This window comes from Oryctolagus cuniculus, chromosome 12 (assembly GCF_964237555.1).
Source record: "Oryctolagus cuniculus chromosome 12, mOryCun1.1, whole genome shotgun sequence".
Lineage (NCBI taxonomy): Eukaryota > Metazoa > Chordata > Mammalia > Lagomorpha > Leporidae > Oryctolagus > Oryctolagus cuniculus.
The window spans coordinates 13,414,600-13,436,234 of record NC_091443.1 but is presented as its reverse complement, the minus strand read 5'-3'; the positions used below and the strand labels follow the sequence as shown (position 1 = coordinate 13,436,234).

The following is a 21,635-nucleotide window of genomic DNA, read 5'->3' as shown; positions in this document are numbered from 1 at the left end:
CTGTTATATATTTAATCTCTCCCTCTCCACATTACAGTCATGTCCTGAATGTGCTTAGTGCTCTCTCATATTGGCAGTAACAGCAGTGATATTTGTCACATATTCCCCCTCCTGTGCTATGCTGAGTGTTTCACACTCAACACAGATACATATTTTCCTGCTTTATAGTGAGTATAGTAAAGTTATTCAAAATGTCATGTAAACTAAAATAAACATGAATTCCTCATGTCTCTTGATCAGGGCACTGGTACAGTTATCTTTGGTCCTGTTATATTTTGAAGTGGAAGGTATACATAGGAGATATTTTTTCTTTCACATCCTGATATTTCAAAGACATAAGGGTCAATCATTGCCATTATAGTGGTATCTCCAGGTCTTTCACACAATGATGAATCTTCTATCTTTTGGCTAAAAGATTTTGAAAAGACTTGTACGTCTGTTTTGGAAGCAAAAAGTTTCGTCTTAATCATTAGAGCAATATTGATGAACTATAAAACACCTCAAACAACTGAAGACACAGAGAAACACAAATTTATTAAATTTCAGAAATGAGAAGTCCTCCTTAGGAGCAATGCTTCCTATTGCTTTATTTATTTCTGGTGATAATATGAACATGGGGAAAGGTCTCCATAGATAGCTATGGTGAGAAACCAGGCGAATTATGGACCTTTATTTACTGTATGTATCTTGTGGGACACATTAGAATTCTGAAAAGTTTGAAGAAGTCTAAATCCACCTGTCACGTCTCTCCTTTGGGACCTAACTGCATGGGATAGCACATCAACGAGTGAGAACAGAGCTAGGAAGATGAACACTTATGGACTCTTCCCTGAGTCTGGTGATGGTCAGGGAAAGTCTGGTGTGGGACAGAAGAGCTGAGAAAGATCCCGTAGAGCGTAAGACAGATCCTTTGTGAGTGCAAGGCAGCAGCCTGCGGGGACTGCAGGGAAAAAGAAAACCGTCAGCAATACCCCCTAAGGTTCACAGCAGCTTCGCAGAGCGAGCTGCAGCTGTTTGACAAAGACTAGAGGCAGGGAGTTAGGAAGAAGAGCCTTCCCCTGAGACTTGTAGATCCAGGGTCAGAGAAGGAGAGTAAAGAACACGCTCAATTGAACCAAAACCTGGCAGAGAAATGAGAGAAGGAAGACAAGGGAAAGAAGAGAGGAAGCAGGCAGGAAGATTTTCCCGATTTATAAACCAAACTACTGGGTCTAATGTATAGCAAGATAAAGTCCTTTGGTCTTGGATTTGAAGCTCTGTTTAAAAGAGCACACACTCTCAAAAATATATGGAGCCATCATCGTCTAGCTGAATCTCAGTATAGTCGTAAAAAATTCTAGATCTACAGAACCACATTGTGGATTGAGTCTCATATTAGTAATCTGACAGAAGAAATGCTCCTTTTTATGGTAGTAAATGTCATTACTTCTGTCTCTATATTTTTACAATCATTACTTCCCCTACAATTTTAATATGGCAAACATAAAAGAAGCAGAAACATTTTACCCACGTACAAGCAAAGAAAAAACTACCAAAAGAAGACTTAGACATAATCTACATGTTTGAATAAGGAAAAACTTAACATAACTATAATCAACATGCTTATATATATGGTGGAAGGGGTGAATAAGATACACTAAAAATGAGTAATTTCAACAAAAATGAAGTTACCAAATGAAGACATGGAAATGTAATAATGGAAAAATACAATATCAAAATGAATAATTCATTAAATGGGCCTAATAGCTTGCTGGAGACAGCAGAACAAAGGGTCAGTGAACATGAGGTAGATCAGTGAAAATTATCTAAACTGAAACACAACAAGAGAAAAACAGGGGCAGGGTTAAAGAACATTCAAAAATCCATGAGTCAATTTTAAAAAATATATGCATAGCATATCAGTATGTGCAAGTAGAGACACAGGATAATAGGAAAGAGATTGAGACCGGTGAATTATTTGAAGAGATAATGGCCAAAAATTTAGTAAAGGTGGTGAAATGTATTAACCTCCATATGCAATAAGCTCAGTGAATCACAATCAGGATAAATACAAAGAATCCCACACAATGCTTTATTATCAGCAAATTGCTAAAAAACAGAGATAAAGAAAAAATCTTAAAAGTAGCTGAGTAGAAAACAGAATTATCTACAGTGGGACAACAGTAAGAAGAATGTCTTATTGCCAGAAGACAGCTGAATAATATATTTCAAGCTCTGAAAAGAAAATAAAAATGTTTCTTATTCAATATATAGCAAATTATCTTTCAAAAATGAAGGTGAAATAAAGTCATGGTCAGATACACAAAAGCTGAGCTCTGTGTCTTGCAGATCTGTACTATGAGAATGCTAAAGAAAGACTTTCAGGCTGAATGGAATTATAACTCGCTGTAAGTCTATATATGTAGGAAGGGCTGAATTGAGCTAGGAAGTGTTTAAATACATATATATTCACATATGTATGCATGTATGACCCCTTTTGTATGAATTTTGTAAGGAGTTTAAATGAAATTGTACAGTTGCCAAGTTCTTATTCATAAAGTGGCTAGTAGGCAGTACCTAATTAAATATGCGTGCTAAAAATGCATGTAGAGCTATTAGAAAACAAAGGTACATCAAAAGCCAACACAGGCAATATATTGTAATATAAAATAATTGATTAATCCTAAATTTCAAAAATGACAATATACCAAAAACAAGGAAAACACAATATATCCCATGTACACCCCACACTATCAGTAATTACAGTAAATATTAATCAACTACCTATTGAAAAGGCCACAATCACTAGAATGGATTAAAAAACAACAACCTGAGTGTGATAATTTTATTGGAAAAAAATTCTGAAAGATTTATTTTATTCATTTGAAAGGTAGAAATACAGAAAGAGTGAGAGAGAGAAAGAGGAGAGAGAGAGATTTTCCATCTGTTGATTCACTTCCCAAATGGTCACAGAAGCCAGGGCTGTGTCAGATGGAAGCCAGGAGTCAGGGTCTTCTTCCAGGTCCACGTGGATACAGGGTCCAGAGGACTTGGGCCATCCTCTGCATTAGCAGGGAGCTTGTTTGGAAGCAGAGCAGCCAGGACTCAAACTGATACCTGTATGGTATGCCGACATTGTAGTCAGCAGCTTAACCCATTTTGCCACAATACCGACCCCTTTTGTATGAATTTGACTGGGCCACGAATGCCCAGATACTTAGTCATATGTAATTCTAAGTTATCCTGTGAATATGTTTTTTATGAGAGCAACATTTAAATGAGTAGACTGATTTATTTTGCTTTTTATCTCTGTGTAGTATTCCATAGTGTATATATTCCATAATTTCTTTATCCAATCTTCAGCAGATAGACTTCTGAGTTGATCCAGTATATTAGATATTGTAAACTGAGTTGCAATAAACATGCATGAACAAATCACTCTTTCACATGCCGATTTCTTTAAGTTTGGGTAAATTCCCAGGAGTGGATTGACTGGGTCGTATGGCAGCTCTATATTGAGATTTCTGAGGTGTTCCCACACTATTTTCCACAGTGCCTGCACCAGTTTACATTCCCAGCAGCAAGGCAGATGCAACTGGAAATCATTATATTTAGTGAAATAAGCCAGTCCCAAAAAGACAAATACCATATGTTCTCACTGACTGATCTCTGATAATGAATAGAATAACTAAAAGGTAATCTATAGACATGAAATTGATACTTAGAGATGTGATGATTCTGAACAGTCCTTGACTCAAATATTAAGGAACAGTGTTTTTTTTTAACTCTTCATACTATTTGTTTACTCTTAACTTAGTGTAGGATTAACCTTTTGAGTATGAAGTTAGCTGAAAACAGATCTCTCTAAAAAGGGAGCAAGGAAAGGATGAAAAGATTCACTATCTTCCTAAATTTGTATATAGGAAATACATGAAGTCTGTATTCTTTAAATACAATTTTAAAAATATGAATTCCTAAAAAAAAAAAAGTTGATAGACTGTAACCTAGATTTCCCTCAATAAAGGTGGTAGACCTCATTCACCCAGGGGAAGGCATTTCCATCCTATTTAGAATTAAAAGGGCAACCTTCCTTCCAGTTAGAGAGAATCCCTTCTGCCTATTGATCTCTGAGACTTCAGCTGCTTCCCTGCCTTTGGACTTGAACTGAACAATCAGCTCTTATTGTGTCTTGAGCTTACCACCCTTTAACCTGGAAATCTACCATCCGAGTTTCAGATATTTTAGGTCTTTTGACTCATAATAGAACTAAACTCTGGGCTGTCTTGGGTTTCCAGTTTTCAACATGCCCTTCGTATCCTCCATAACCACACAAAATATTTCCTTATAGTAAATATGTCTCTGACACTGTTTCTCTCCTCTCTCTTGTAGGTGAGTGTATGTGTGTGTTTGTGTATAAATGATCCTCCTCTTATGATGGAATTACAACCTGATAAACACATGAAAAGTGAAAATACAATAAATTGAAAATGTATTTTATATATGTCTAACCTACTGAACATCATATCCCAGCCTAGCCTACCTTAAATGTGCTAATAACACTTGACAAAGCCTATAGGGGTCGGCGCTGCAGCTTAGTGGGTAAACCTCACCTGCAGTCCCGGCATCTCTCTCTCTCTCTCTCTCTCTCTCTCCCTTTCCTTCTCTCTCTGTGTAACTCTGACTTTCAAATAAAATAAATAAATATTTAAAAAAATAAACAAAGCCTACAGTTGGGCAAAATCATCTGAAGTAAGCCCGTTTATAATTAAGTGTTGAATATAGCATGTACACACACAAGTCGGTGTTTTGTAGACATGAGATGCAAAAAACAAAGCATGGTATCTACAACTCCACCAATACATTTCTATACTGTAGAGCAGCATCCAAGAATGATGCCAACAGAGAAACTGTATGGTGTCCGTTATTTCCCCTGTGACCGTGGGGCTGACTGAAAGCTGAGGCTGCTGCTGCTGCTGCCCAGCGTTACAAGAGAATATCGTACAGCTCGTTAAAAACTGGAAAATGATTCTAATTCAAAGTGCAGTTTCTACAGAAAGTGCATCACTAATGTAACATTATGAAGCCAAAATTATAATCACTATGATAATGAAAAAACACCTATATGTGTAAATGATTTGGGCAGTTTGAATATTACAAGGATGCAAGCAAACAGAGTATATAATCACCAAGCTTAAGAAAGCTGGTGTGGTTCTGTTATTAGCAGATAGAATAGATTTTGAAACAAGGAGTATTAACAAACCTAAGGAGGACATTTCATCAAAATTAAGGTTATATCATTAAAAAACATAGCCATACACAAAATATGTACAATCTTATAAAAGAGTCAATAATATATTAAGTTAAATACCCAAACTATGAGAAGAAATAGACAAATCCACAACTGTATTTATAGATTTTAACATTTTTTTCTGAAGAACAAATAAAATAATCACATTAAAACTCCTGAAGGATAACATAACAATATGTTCAACCATTTAGGCACAAGTGACAATTATAAAACAATATCTCACAAAAATAGAATACATTATCTTTTCAAGCTTGCATATAATGATTTTCCAAATAGAACCAATGCTGAGCATTAGACCAAGATTTAACATATTTAAATGACTCAGGTCATATTGAGCAAATCTTTGATCATAATGGAATTAAATTAGTGATTAATACTACTAAAATTTGTGTAGAATATCCAAATGTTTTATAGTTAAAAAATTAAAAATAATTCATGAGTCAGAGGAGAAAGCGTGAAGAAATTTATAAAACATTCTGAAATAAATAATAAAAATTTAACAAACTAAAATGTATCAGATTATGTAATAGTAGAGCTTAAAGAAAAATTTATAGTTTTATATACTAGAAAAACAGACATATTTAAAATAAATTACTTAATACTGCACATCAAGAATACAAAAACAGAGAATAAATTGAATTCAAAGTTAACAAAAAAATGAAGAGAAATAAGAGGTGAGATAGTTGAAATAAGAACCAGATAAATACTAGAGAAAAATTACACAGGTCAATATTTGATTCTTTAAAAAGAATAAAGGAAAAAACTGGCAATCCCTAGAATTACTACTTTAAAAATGAAACAAAGGAAAGTGAGGGGGAAAAATCACTCATCAGGACTGAAAGGGAACAACTCTACATGTTATGCAGACATTCAAAGAATAATGAAGGAGATTTTGTTATCCTCTCACTAATAAAGGAAAATTGATAAATTTAGTTTATTTAACAATTAATAAATGTGAACTGTTAATAAAGAGAGACTGATAATTTTTAGTTAATAAACTTGACAATTCAGATGCAGTGGAAAAACTCATAAAAGTAGAATTAATCTTAATTGGCAAATGAGGAAACAAAGAATTTGTATAATGTTATTTCTGATAAAATTAATAAAAAGATACACTAAATTCTGACAAGCATACACAGCAAGAGGAACTCTCATTCATTGCCAGTGAGAATGCAAAACAGCACAGCCATTTTGAAAGACAGTTTTGTCAGTTTCTTACAAAACTGAATATTTTCCTACCATATGATTACAATTGTCTGCCATCAGATTTAGACAAGTGATTTGAAAACACTTTTCCACAAAAAAAAAAAAATCTTTGTATAAATGTGTATAACAGTTTTATCCTTAGTTATCAACACTTGGAAGCAACAAAGATATCCTTTGGTAGCTGAATGGAAAAATAAAATGTGGTTCATCCAGACAACAGAATATTATTCAGCACTGAAAAATGAGCTATTAAGCCATTAAATGACATAGAGGCCGGTGCTGTGGCATAGCGGGTAAAAGCTGCAGCCTGCACTGCTGGCATCCCACATGGGCGCCAGTTTGAGACCTGGCTGCTCCACTTCCATTCCAGCTCTCTGCTATGGCCTGGGAAAGCAGTAGAAGATGGCCTAAGTCTTTGGGCCCCTGCACCCACATGGGAGATCCAGAAGAAGCTCCCAGCTTCTAGCTTTGGATCGGCCCAGCCCATGCCGTTGTGGCCAATTGGGGAGTGAACCAGTGGATGGAAGACCTCTCTTTCTCTCTCTCTATAACGATAACTTTCAAATAAATAAATAATATTTATAAGAAGCACCTATTACTAAGTGAAAGAAGCCAATTTGGAAGGAATACATACTTTATTATTCAAATCAGAAAAGGCCTCATTACCCATGGTAGATATTTTTTACAACTCCCAGTGGATGCCTGAAACCATGGTTAGATATTCTGGTTTTTCCTCTATTAGGCACAGTAAGAAATTAACAACATTTAAAAACAAAATAGGAAAATCATGACATCTTACAGTACTAAAATTTCCAGTACCACCACACCTGTGTTTGGAAGTTGTTATAAGGAAAATAAAGGTTATTTGGAGACAGCACTGCAATTCCGAGACAATCTGATAGCCAAGGTGGTTACCAAGTGGCTAACAGCACATATAGCATGGATATGCTGTTCAAAGGGATGATTCATATCCTGGGCAGAAAGGAGCAGAATGGCATGAGATTTCATGGTGTCACACAGCATAACACACATTCTTGAACTTCTGAACTGTTTGTTTCTAGAATTTCCCATTTAATATTTTCAGCATGAGTAACTTTAACCATGGGAAGTGAGAACTCAGATAACATGGCACTAAAGTAGGTCACATTCAGGAAAAGGCAAAACTATGGAGACAGGAAACAGTTCAGTTCTTGAGAAGGGTTGGGAGGAGGAGAGTGAACAGGCGGAGCACAGAGGACTGTTCAGCACAGTGAAAATGTTCTATATAGTACTAGCGCGGTGAGCACAGAATATCATAACCCGTAAAATGTGCAAAACCAAGAGGAATCCCGGTGTAAACCATGGGCTTTCAGTGACAACCATCTGTCAATGTAGGTTTATCACTAATAACAAATGTGTCACACTAATGCAAGATGTTAATAATAGGGAATCCTGTATGGGAGGTAGATGAGGAAAGATGAGGACCTGGATGGGAAGTCTTTGTGATTTCCCCTCAATTTTTCTCTTAATCTACACATTCATAAAATATCCTGTTAATTAAATAGAAAAAAAATTTTTAAAACCCCAAAATAATATACCATTTCTCATCTTTTAGAACACCTAAAATAAAAATAATTGATTAGATCAATATTAGCAATTATATAAGTATTGGCAATATTGGAATAACTAGTCTTCTCATACTAATTGGTGTGGAAGATTGTACAATGATAATGTTATGTCAACTAGAATGGCTAAAACCAAAAAGATTGATTCTACACAATTTTTCGATGTTGGTGAGTACCTGGAATTCTACATATTCTGGCACAGTGGACAATGGTCTAACACAGCTATGGAGAATGGTTGCAGTTTCTAAGGAACACCCATCTAAACTATAACCCAGTCATTCAAACCTTATGCATTTACCCTAGATAAATGAAAGCATATGTTGATGAAAAGACTTGTAAAAGAAATTTCAAAGTAGTTGTTTTTCATAATAGCACCAATTTTTAAAGAATCCAAATGTCATCAAATAATAGATAAATTGTAGAGTTATAAATAGAGTGGAATAATTTTTATCATTAAAAAATAAGACTTGGAACCCATGCAACATGCTTATATCTCAAAAAATGTTGAATAAAGAAACCTGGAGACAAAATGTACTGTGTATCACACTGATTTTATTTTATGAAATTCAAGAAACAGAAAAATGAATATACAGTAAGAGAAACCAGAAAATATTTGCATTTGAAGGTAGAAAACTCAACTGGAAAGAGGCACATGGAGACTGTCTTGATGAAGAAAATGTTATTTATCTTGTTTTGAGTGTCTGATGCTTGGTGGAAAAATTCATTAAACACAGCAGTTCAAATCTGTGCATTTCATTGTGTATGAGTCATATCTAACATTTTAAAAGGCTTCGGCAGCACACCTGTAATGGTTAAGAACATTGGCTTTGTTAACAGATAGATCAGGCTTTAAATCTGGATTCTGCTACATATTGCCAGGCACAGATGAGTTAACCTTCTGAGCCTTAGCATTTGATATGCACGTTGAGGCCAAACACTGATGGATTTTGTGAGGAATTAGAAAATAGTGCACATAAAACTCTTACGGTATAATTTTACCAGACGAGTATTTTTAATAAATACTGCCATTTAGTAAACTCTTTGCAATTGTTTGAAACACCTTGTACTTTAGATACATTTTTTTTTTTTTTGGACTGGCAGAGTGGATAGTGAGAGAGAGAGAGAAAGAGAGAAAGGTCTTCCTTTTTCCTTGGTTCACCCCACAATGGCCGTTGCGGCCAGTGCGCTGCGGCCGGCACACCGCGCTGATCCAAAGACAGGAGCCAGGTGCTTCTCCTGGTCTCCCATACGGGCGCAGGGCCCAAGGACTTTGGCCATCCTCCACTGCACTCCCTGGCCACAGCAGAGAGCTGGCCTGGAAGAGGGGCAACCGGGACAGAATCCTGCGCCCCGACCCCCCGACCGGGACTAGAACCCGGGGTGCCGGCATCGCAGGCAAAGGATTAGCCTAGTGAGCCGCGGCGCCGGCCAAGAGTAATTTTTAAAAACTGTATCTCGGCCAGCTCCGTGGCTCACTAGGCTAATCCTCTGCCTTGCGGCGCCGGCACACCAGGTTCTAGTCCCGGTCGGGGTGCCGGATTCTGTCCCGGTTGCCCCTCTTCCAGGCCAGCTCTCTGCTGTGGCCAGGGAGTGCAGCGGAGGATGGCCCAGGTCCTTGGGCCCTGCACCCCATGGGAGACCAGGAGAGGCACCTGACTCTTGCTTTCGGATCAGCGCGGAGCGCTGGCAGCAGCGCGCCCTCTGTTTTGGCCATTGGAGGGTGAACCAAAGGCAAAAGGAAGACCTTTCTCTCTGTCTCTCTCTCTCTCTCACTGTCCAGTCTGCCTGTCAAAAATAAAAATTTAAAAAAATAAAAAAAAATTACTCTTGCTCATTCTATTTGAAAAATACTCATAAACTTTTCTCAGCTTTGGATTTTGTTTTCATGCCACAGTTAGCATCACAACCTTCCACTCCAATGTTTCAAGCGGAAGCAGGTCCTTAGTTATTTGCAACAATATGAGTTTTAAATAATGAAACAATAACATCTCATTGTACTAAAAATACTATATTGATACACCTATGTGACTAACAATTTATATCAAACCATTATTTTTTTCAGTAGTTTTATATATAGCACAGGGCTGGGCTTTTAGTAAATGCTTAATAAAAGGCATTTCATTAAAAAATGGTGTTTGTGAAAACTGTAACTATTTTACTGATTTAGGAACATTTACACCAAGTCTAGTATCTTTAGATGAGTGAAATATAGGGAGTTCTGATGCTAATTTCACATGTTCATTCACCAAACCCTTACTGAGCTCTCTGTGAGTCAGGGATGCAAGAGTGAGCAAAATCAGCCTCCAGAATGCTCCTTGTTCAATGGTTTTCCTACTCCAGTTACTCTCTCCTTAGTTCTGCTTCCCACATTTTGTTTTACACTTCTATTACGTATTTACATAGGTCACCAAAAGTCCTTTCTAATTAGACAGACACATGCCAACATTCCACAGATGTTTTGTATTTATTGCCCTTTGTTTTCTGCATTGAATTTTCAAGCTGTTTCACAGAGAAGCAGGAGAAAGAAAACTGGATCATACTTGGTTCACTGGTGTTGAGGAAAAACATAGACAGACAGGTGATGGGAGCCTTCAAAGAACAGGGACTTGCGGAGAATAATTCAGGATGTTTGAATTAAGTATTTTGCTAGTCTCAGGGAAATATTGAGTTGTGCTGTTTTTAAAATGGCCAGTTTTTACAAAAGGGCTGTAAATTCTTGGATTCCTCAGGTGTTGGAGTACTTTGTAAGTAGCTCATTTGAGACCCCAACCCTGCAAATGCAACCACCGATTGTTTAAATTAGGCAAATGTGTCTTCCAGTGGTGATAAACTTGTTTACCCACTTGTACTGGTCCTTTCTAAGACCAGACACTAAGTATTCCATTGGATGCTTAATCCTCAATTGTTTTCTATCAGCTTGAGAATGTTACTAATAGGCAAAATGCAAATTGTTAATGAATTTATATTCCATTCTAATTACACCTACATGTTTTGTCCTTTGTGCATAATTATTAATCCTTTCTTTCTGACTTCTGTAATGCCTGTTGACATAAAATGGCGTTCCTTTCACAGAATGGATTTGGTGGGAGTTGACACTGTACCACACTGCTATTCATGGGACTCCTACACCAGGGTGAACCATCAAGTCCTACTGGTAGCCATTTATTGTGTGGGATGTCCTACAGCATGGCAGATTGAAAGTTAAGCCAGTCATGACTCTGAAAAATAAATGCCTAGTGGGAGAACTTAATCTCCGATGTGTTTACACATTTGAATTAGAGTAAGGAAAATTATGCTTTAGAGAAGGTAGAGCTATGACAAGCTCAAAGTTGAACCAACTTTCCCAAAACTATCTACAGCTAGTAACTGCCACTTAATAGAGTGGTTATTAGGGAAGCATGAGGGTTGTTTACCTTAGAGTCAGCCCCTCTGAAGTGTTTCTAAACTCCCATGAATCAGGGAAATCCTATACGGATCTGGGCTATCTGTCCAATGGAGGGACTGAAAACTATGGAGCATGGTGGTTTCCATTCTGTAGAAAAAGATTTTCTGTGCCCCAAAGTGCACAGCCTTCCATAGGTACACACAGGAGGGACACAGCATTAGGCACCCTGAAAAATCTGCTGACCTGTGAAAAGAAGAGACTCCTAGAATAACAACATCTATGTAATGGCCAGAAAGATCACAAAAACCACACCCTGAAATTCTACTCTCATGACACACTCTCATTGGGAGTGTGTACGTGCCTTCACTTGGGTCCACAAGATAACCAGATTTTAGGGACACAGGCTAAGGGTACCCTAGGAGGAGTGGGGTACAGCCTTCATCGTCCTCTTCTGCCCCCTTGTGGCATCTATTTCCTCACTCTGGACTCTTACCCTTCACTACAAATAGCCCCTGCTAAACTAAACATCCCTGATATTTAGTTCTTGGTGTATTTCCAGAAAACTGTCCAACAGTCACTTCACATTGCCATAAAGGAGCATGAGGTTAATTTTTATGTGTTCAGCTTTATCTTCTAATACATCAGTTATCTCGTTTAAAATAATTTTTGTCCAGGTTTAGATTTCCCAGGTATTTTCTATTTTTCTCTTCATCTGCTTTTCCTATAGATTGACTTTGGACCTATGTGTTTGCTCACACATTTTATCACTGTTTATTTCATTTTTTTCCTTTGGTTTTCATTTTAAAAACTTGTTTCTAGCTCTGCAAATGACAGGCACCACAAGGAAACCCATCCGTTCTTTGATTCAAGCCATTCCGCAGGCGGTCTCTCCCATAACGAAATGCTGTGTTCCAGTAATTTCTGGTACATCTTAATTCCCAGAGTTTATTTCCTTCTCTGTCTACTCTATCGTCCTTTATTTCCTCTGCCTCTGAAATGCTTGTGTTCTTTAAGATGCATGGCCAGGAGTTTTACTCTGAACACTCTTTTGCAACCACATTCACTCCTACAGCTCTGTGTCAGAGAGGAAACAGGCAAACCCCACACCCAGCTCAAATGTCTTTTGAACCCCCAGCCGCTACAGGAGAATGCCTTAGGGCATCTGCCTGGGCTGTCACACATCGCTGCAAATGCCCTGCGTCCAGGTCAATACTCATCAATCACTCTTTACCGTTAGCCACCTTAGGCGAGAAAACTATCCCACCAACTTCTCACTTTCCCGGGACAGAGAAACCTGCACGCCTTTCCCTTTGCTTTTACTCTTGCGTTAAAGTACAGCATCTGTCTAGTGCGATCGACTTCAGAAAATTCGTGGAAAAAGGCAATAAAAGAGAATTCAAATCTTCCGTGAACTTACTGAAGCCCCCTCCTAGAGCTCCCGAATCTCTTACGTCAATGTGCTTGTATCGGAGCTCAGACCACACCATCTCCCCCCTCTTGGATCTCTCCCATGTTGCCAGTGGTCTGCTCCCACTCCGTGCTGCAGCACCCTGATTTTTTCTAAAACATAGCTGTCCCCCTGTCACTCCCCTGCGAAAACGCACGCATGTGGAGTCTGACCAGGCTGTATCTGGGGACTGGACAGAGCGAGAAGGGATCCTGTGTCAGCCAGGAGTTTGGTAGACGCCCCTCTGCACTATCCACTTGTGGTGGTCGGGGGCGGGGAAGGGGCGGGATTGAGCCCCCCTTTCCCCCTCCTTCTTACTGCGGAAAGCTGCAGAGCGAGCAGCACTCACTTCCTATTCAGCATTCAGCAGGGAGGGAGCCTCTGAACAGCCACGTAGGCATTCTCGTCTCTCTGGAGGAAAAGGCCCAGCAGCTGTCGGAGGAGAAGACGCACCAGCTGTCAGCACAGGGACATGTCGCAGCTAAGTAAGAACCTGGGTGATTCGAGTCCTCCAGCGGAGGCCCCGAAGCCGCCTGTCTATAGCCGCCCCACGGTTCTGATGCGGGCCCCGCCTGCTTCCTCCCGGGCTCCACCGGTCCCTTGGGATCCACCTCCAATTGACTTGCAGGCTTCACTGGCCGCTTGGCAGGCACCTCAACCTGCCTGGGAAGCCCCGCAAGGCCAGCTGCCAGCCCCGGTGCCTCCGGTGGCTCCGATGGCCCAACCTCCGACCCTGGGGGGCCCGCTGGTCCAGGCTCCCCCACTGGGGGCCCCGATGGGCAAGCCTCCGACTCCCGGAGTGCTGATGGTGCATCCGCCCCCTCCGGGAGCTCCCATGCCCCAGCCTCCAACTCCGGGAGTCCTGATGGTGCATCCTTCTGCTCCCGGAGCCCCTATAGCCCATCCTCCGCCTCCAGGGACCCCGATGTCCCACCCTCCCCCTCCGGGAACCCCGATGGCCCATCCTCCCCCTCCGGGGACCCCGATGGCCCATCCGCCGCCTCCGGTGACCCCGATGGTGCATCCTCCCCCGCCGGGGACCCCGATGGCTCATCCTCCTCCACCGGGAACACCGATGGCTCATCCTCCTCCTCCGGCGACGCCGATGGCCCAGCCTCCAGCTCCAGGTGTCCTGATGGCCCAGCCTCTGACTCCGGGAGTCCTGATGATGGCCCAGCCACCGCCTCCAGCAGCCTTGATGACCCAGCCTCCACCTTCAGGAGCTCCAATGGCCAAGCCTCCAGGTCCTGGCGTCCTGATGCTACATCCTCCAGGTGCGAGAGCTCCAATCGCCCAGCCTGCAGCCTCAGGAGCACCAATGGTGCAGCCGGTGGCTCCCCCTGCACAGCCTGTGGCTACTTGGGCCCCACAGGCTCAGCCTTTGATCCTGCAAATCCAATCTCAGGTTATAAGGGCCCCTCCGCAGGTTCCCCAGGGCCCACAGGCTCCACCGGCACAGCTGGCCACACCCCCCGGCTGGCAAGCCACCTCGCCAGGATGGCAGGCTGCTCCACAGGGCTGGCAGGCCACACCCTTGACCTGGCAGGCCACACAGGTCACCTGGCAGGCCCCGGCAATTGCCTGGCAGGCACCACCACCTGTTTGCCAGGGGCCCCCACCCATCCGCCCGGGTCCGCCACCTATCCGTCCCGGCCCACCACCTGTGCGTCAGGCCCCTCCCGTAATACGCCAGGCACCACCTGTGATCCGCCAGGCCCCACCTGTGATACGTCAGGCACCACCGTTGATCCGTCAGGCACCGCCGCCCATTCGACCTGCCCCCCAGGTCCTGGCCACCCAGCCACAGCTCTGGCAAGCCCTGCCACCTCCACCTCCACTGCGGCAGGCCCCGCAGGCTAGGCTGCCGGCCCCACAGGTGCAGGCGGCCCCGCAGGTGCCTGCGGCCCCACCAGCTGGGCAGGTACCCGCGGTGCCACCCGCTGGCCTGCAGGTGCCCCAGCCAGTGCTGCCGGCCCCGCTGTCTGTCCCACCATCTGCCCCACAGGCTGTGCACTGCCCATCCATCATCTGGCAGGCACCAAAGGGCCAACCTCCAGTGCCACAGGAGCTGCCGACGTCGATGGAGTTCCAGGAGGTGCAGCAGGCCCAGGCACTGGCCTGGCAGGCGCCGAAGGCACCTACCCACTTCTGGCAGCCCCTGCCCACCCAGGAAGCCCAGGGGCAGCCCCCCCGGATCGTCCAGTTGGAGCAGCCCTTTCAGGGAGCCCCGGCCTCCCAGAAAGCACTCCAAATCCAGCTACCCCCCCAGCAGGCCCAGCCCTCGGGCTCGCAGGCAGAGCTGCCTGCAATGCAACTCCAGCCATCCTGGCAAGCCCCACCAGCAGCCTTGCAGGCCCAGCCAGGAGCCCCAGTAGCGGGGGCAAATTTTCACAGGGGCTCCACTAAATCACTGATGACTCCTTCAGGAGAATGCAGGGCCTCTTCTATAGAACATAGGGGCTCTTCTAAGGAACGCAGGACTTCTTCAAAGGAGAGGAGAGCCCCCTCCAAGGATCGCATGATCTTTGCTGCCACCTTCTGTGCTCCCAAGGCAATGTCAGCTGCCCGAGCACACCTGCCAACAACCTGGAAAGCCTTTCCTGCCACATCAGAGACCTTCACTGCCACCTCAAGGGTCTTTCCATCTACCTCCCAGTTCCAGCCTGCCTCGTCTAATGCCTTCAAGAGCCCATCTGCCACCTCAGAGACCCTAAAGCCACTGCCATTTGCTCTGCAGGATCCATATACCTGTGTAGAGGCCCTGCCTGCAGTCTCTTGGGTTTTGCAACCCAATGTGAGTGCCTCAAAGGCATCCACGGCAGTGCCCACCATCCTGATGGCAACTGCAGCTGCCCCCCAGACAACTGCCACTACTCAAGAGGCCACAAAGACTGCTGAGCAGCCGCATCGCCCGTGCAAAGCCACCCAGAAGAAGAAGCATCTGGAGACCGAAGAGGATAATGGTGGCCATGTGATAGCCTTGCGTGACTGGCAGGGTCTTAGGCCCTGGGAGAATCTGAATCTGAGTGACTGGGAGGTACAAAGCCCTGTCCAGGTCCTGGGTGACTGGGAGTGCCCAAACACTCCCTGTGGCCTGAATGGCTGGGAGTGTCCTAGTACCTCCCGGATCCTGAGTGGCTGGGAAGGTCCCAGCACATCTTGGGCTCTGAGTGCCTGGGAGGGCCCAAGCACCTCACAGGCCCTGGGTCTCTGTGAAGCTCCAGGTAGCCCCCAGCCCTTCATTATCTCTGAGGTTTTATGTCTCTCTCAGGGGTCCAGTGTCATGCAGGATGCAGCCACGGTGGAGACTCGGCCATTGTATCCCTTCAATGAGAGAGCAAATGCATTGGTGCAGTTCCTCTTGGTCAAGGACCAAGCCAAGGTGCCCATCCAGCGCTCGGAGATGGTGAAAGTCATCATCCGAGAATACAAAAACGAGTGCTTAGATATCATCAACTGTGCCAACAATAAGCTAGAGTGTGCCTTTGGCTACCACTTGAAGGAAGCTGATACCAAAATTCACTCCTATATTGTCATCAACAAGCTGGAGTGCCCTCAAGGTGATGAAATGGCATGCTATTTAGACAGGCCCCAGTTAGGCCTGCTGATGGTTGTCCTGAGCCTCATTTTCATGAAGGGCAATTGTGTCAGGGAGGATCTGATTTTTAATTTTCTATTCAGGTTGGGGCTGGACGTCCGGGAGACAAATGGTCTCTTCGGAAATATGAGGAAGCTCATCACTGAAGTGTTTGTCAGGCACAAGTACCTAGAGTACAGGAGAATCCCTTGCACTGAGCCAGCAGAGTACGAGTTCCTCTGGGGCCCCCGGGCATTTCTCGAAACCAGCAAGATGCTTATCCTGAGGTTTTTGGCCAAGCTCCACAGGAAGGAGCCTCAGTGCTGGCCTTTCCATTACCTTGAAGCACTGGCTGAATGTGAGTCTGAAGATGCAGACGATGACGAGCCTGATGCCAGTGACAATGGTGACGACCCCACCAGCAGCCCCCCTCCCAGCTAAGAGGTGTAGCAGAAATATCATTCCTTTGGGTACCCGGCCAGAGGCCACTGACTGGGGGGAGGGGGATGTTTTATTTCAGGTGTTTACATTCTAGTTGCGTGTGTGTAAGTTTGAATTTTCCATCTGGTTTTGTATCTGCCAAAGCTTTGTACATTTTCATGTGGTGTTGATTTCAAATAGCTACTGTTCTATTTGGTATTTTGGCATCTGTATTTTTAACTGAGATCTGTGATTCTCTGTTTTGTGTTGTAATTGTTATGTTTTGGTATCAGAGTTGTGCTGGCTTTGTGAAATTTACTGAGAAGCTGTCCATCTCATTCTGGTACAAATTCTGTAGCATCGTATTTGGTTGTTTTTTTGAATGTCAAAATGACTCATCAGTAAAATCTTTCTGGAGAAAAGTAAATATCTATATCTATATCTATATATATAAATATTCTTTCAGCATAACGTGGAAGTGTCTGTCTTTATTCTAATTTTTACCCTAGGTTGTGGGAGCCAAGCTTACTATCATGTCCAAAAACACTTGATTGCCAAGACTACTAGCAGTGATAGTAAAATCCATAGTGATGTGACTGCTTTCCAGAGAGAGTGTTCCATTCATCCTTAGAATGATACAGGAACTGTGGTGGGTGGTGAAACATAAAATTTCCATTAAAACTAAAATAAAACTTTACAAGTCAGTGAGGCTGAAATAAGAAGGAGCTGTATAGTGCATCTTAGGTAGTCCTTACAATAATCCTTCAAAGTAGACATGATTATTTCCATTTTGTGGGTGAGGATATACAGCGTAAGTAGATTAATTAAATTATACATGTTAGTGCCAAACCAGCAAAGTTGTGATAGGAGTCAGCACATTTCCTTTAAGAAGAGTAGGTAGAGAAGGAAGACCCTCTAACAGCAGGACCACACATACCCAAAGTTGCTAGCAGGGTTGCCTGGGGAGTAGAGGGAGATGGGAGGGGGTGTCCAGTGGTTTATATTAGCACAGGGACAGAAGCATTCTCACCGAAAAAGGGCCTTAGCTTGTGACAAGGAAAAGGGAGAACTGGGAAACCTGTTGGGTTAGGTGAGGCAATGGAATCAAGTTTCCTAGGGACAGGGAGGTCAAAGGGAAGCTTCTGATGGGATCAAGGCAGGGGAGGGTGACGGTCAATTCTAATGCTCGGGATAAGTGCAGTCGCTATGTCTGTAATTGCTGAACAACAGCCCAGGCCGTGGGTGAAACTACCTGGTGTGGAAAGGCAGGAGAAAGGGACTGTATGGGGGAAACACACATAAGGCTGGTGGGTACATAGGACTTTCCTAGGGTCACTACTCTCTTCTTGTGGATGGCGGGCAGCAGCCCTACATGCCACCCCTACTGTCTTCGCAAAAAAAAAAAAAAAAAAAAAAAAAAAAAAAAACACCTCACGTCCCATTCTGGATTTGAACCTGAGGTCCTAGGTGAGGTAAGGAGTGATGGTGGAATTATGCTGCCACCTAGCGTCAGGACCATGGTGCTACCGCTGCTGCAGGGGCAGCAAACTCGCACTTAAACCTCACACTTGGGATACGTGGGTGGCTGCTGCTATTTGCTTCACAATCTTTGGCCGTAATTCTACCTATGCCTGTGCCAAAATGTTCCGTGTTTGCTCTTAAATCAAAGGCAAAGGAAATCCCTCTTCAAAGCGCAATCCAAACCTCACTGGTGATTTTGCTCGTTTCGGCAGCACTACTTAGAGGAGTTCACACGACACACCTGCGATGCTGAGCTTCCACGATGAGCCTCACTCCAGGAACTGCTTGGTTACAGGCGCTCTTTGGCAAGTTGTCCAAATGGCCAGGGCTTCTAGAATCTTGGAAGAAGTCCCCGGTGTGCCTCTTGCGTTAGAGTGTCATGCGTTGTCTGCCCAGGATGAATATTTAGCTATTCTGACAGCAAGAAACATCCATTCATGGCAATAGCCATGCCCTGGCTGAAAACTAGCTTCCAAAGAGGTGTAGCTGGGCTAGTCAAGAGGAACAAGGGTCCAATATTTCTTGTTTGCTTTTAGTTTGTTTACAATTGTTTCCATAGTTTTCTCCAAATTATTTACTCACAGGGTACTTAAATATGTTGCACTTTATGAAAAGCTCTTTGGCAAGTAGCAGCATGTGACTCTGTTGCCACAGCTCAGGTGTGTCTGGCTCTACTTCATGGTTGAAAGGCTTTTTCCCATTTACAATCCTCTATCTCCCGGATCTCATATCTGGTATGCATAGAATACCTTTTTGAAAGCAATGCCAAGGGCTGAAGACCTGAATTTGATTACCTTGTAATGAGATGTAGGCTAAGAATTATAAAACATATTTTATGACAAATGAAAAACTAAATTAGCCAAGTATTATTCATCTGAAAAGTTTAAGTAACAGCTAACATAAAAATAGGAGGTAGGAAACAAAGATCATTAGTATCTTAAAATACAGGATAAAATGCAGTGGGAATAAATTCAAGACTTACCTGAAATTGTTAAATGTATATAAATGTACTAGAAAGCTTTTTTGCACTATAAAATGGAGAAAAATCAATCCCCTATAAATGAATGAGTAAAACCTTATCAAAGTGAGGAAAAAAAGAAATGCAAATGGAATATGACCATTGAGCTGGTTATACTTCACTATTATATATTATATAAAGTCAGCAATATTAGATCCTAAGAACCATTTTCATTTGCTAAGTTGGTATCAAATAAAATAAAACTCCATGGGGTAGTGGCAGTTATTCAAGTTGGTTGGAAACTAGCACCTTATCACAAGTGATGAAAGTATAAATGACTGCAATTTGCCCTGCCATTAATTCAGCCAACTGTATCTTCAAGGAGTTACAGTCTATTGATGCTCTTTCACCTTGGGATCCCTGATATGGGGTTCTGTTAATAGAAATCATCTGTAGTGTAGGCAATGACTTCTCCATAGAAAGCTGCTTAGGAAAGTGGAGGAGACAAATCAGAACATGCTCGAAGGGAGAGAAGTCTTCCATGCAACCACACTAGTGTCAGGGTGGTCTGGTGGGTCTCTGCAAAAAGATGACAGCCTTCCTCAGGAAACAGCTCATGCTTTGTTCCAACACATGGAACATGGAAGACCAGTCATCCACAATCATGCTGGACAGCGGAGCATTGCAATCCATGCCCAAAATGCTTGCAAGTGAGTGCTAGAAGACTCCCACTCAAGGCATGCAGTGTTCTCAGTAAAAACTGCTTCACAGAGCCAGCAGTGTGGCATAGAAGGTAAAGCTGCCACCCGTAGTGCCAGAATCCCATAGGGGTGCCTTTTCAATCCTGGATGCTCTACTTCTGATCCAGCTCCCTGCTAATGTGCCTGGGAAAGCAGCAAAAGATGGCCTGAGTGCTTGGGCCCCTGAACTCATGTGGAAAACCTGGAAGAAGCTCCAGACTCCTGGCTTTGGGTCAGCCCAGTTCCATCCATTGCAGCCATTTGGGGAGTGAACCAGCAGATGGAAGATTCCCCACCCCTGCCTCTTTATCACTCTGCCTATCAAATAAATAATCTTTTAAAAACATGTTGAATCCTTAAGACTTCTAATGAAGAGAAACTGCTAAGTAGTTCTCCAAGTGCCTGAATCCAGTGTACTGCAGCAAATAATGTTAAGTGATAAGCAAGTCCATACCTCTGAGTATTAACCTGAAAAAAGACCAGAATTTTAGAAGAATTTTATCCTGAGGCATTCCTCCTGAGGCCGGCAGAGAAAAGAGCCACTTGCTTGTGAAACATAAAGCAAACCAAGCTTGTAAGCAAACAAGCGTTAACGATTGATCATGGCAGTGATTGGTGGAACATTTTATTTCTAGGGAAAGCTTCTAGGTCTCTGTAACCTCAGCAATACACATTCCACGTCATTAGTTTACCCTCAGAGCGATGGGCACACCCACAACTAATGGTGCCTTCTCCCTGATGGCGTAATACCAGAAAGGATATAAATCCTTCCTCCACCTCTGCATCTGGTTGCCCAAGCTGAAACTCTGGGGATTTTCTTGGTCATCTGGTCCGCTGTCAGATTATGCCAGCTGCACCATCTTGTACAGTCGGTGTTTTCCCCTCTCACCTCCCTTTCCACATTGCTTCCTGCCTGCATACAGAAGCTTCTTTTTCTACTGATTTTGGGTCAAACTTCCTTGTTTTTTACCCAGTGTTCTCTGTCCTGCTGTGGCACAGAAGTGAAGACTTCATAATGCCTAGCTCTGTTTAAAGCATTTGATGTCTCCCAGAGTTTCCCAGTTTCGCAGAGCAAAATGTGCCCCTTCTCAGCTCACCCTCCTCATTCTGAGGGTCAAGGGGCAGGGGTTAGAGACAGGATATCCTACACAGGCGTTCACAGGTGAAGCCAGGGTTCCCTCTGCTGGTTGGTTGGAAGCAGTGAGCAGATTCCAAATTGAAAACCTGAGACAGACAAGAGGACTCCTAATCCTGACATTTGAAGATTACGGACCCAGCTTTCTCTGTCCCCAACCTAGAAGGGTACAAGGAAGAAGTGAATTGTTAGTATAAAAGGTCTGACTTGTTTGGAGATAATTTCTAGGAAAAGAAGCCTAGAGTCGATCCATCTCCAGGGCCGAAGCAACCATTTCTTGAGTGCAAGCAATTTATTTCTACAAATCTTAATTTCCATGGTAATCTCCATGAAGGGAACCATGCAACACTTCCAT

The 21,635-nt window shown here is 43.1% G+C and overlaps 1 protein-coding gene across 1 annotated transcript; it reads left to right on the top strand.

The window, feature by feature from the left end:
• The first annotated feature begins 13,261 nt into the window (after positions 1–13,261).
• On the top strand, positions 13,262–17,397 carry MAGEL2 (MAGE family member L2). Its single transcript, XM_008269769.4, has one exon. It carries the CDS (start codon positions 13,402–13,404, stop codon positions 16,945–16,947), a length of 3,546 nt encoding a protein of 1,181 aa, XP_008267991.2. The 5' UTR covers positions 13,262–13,401; the 3' UTR covers positions 16,948–17,397.
• Positions 17,398–21,635: the final 4,238 nt, after the last annotated feature.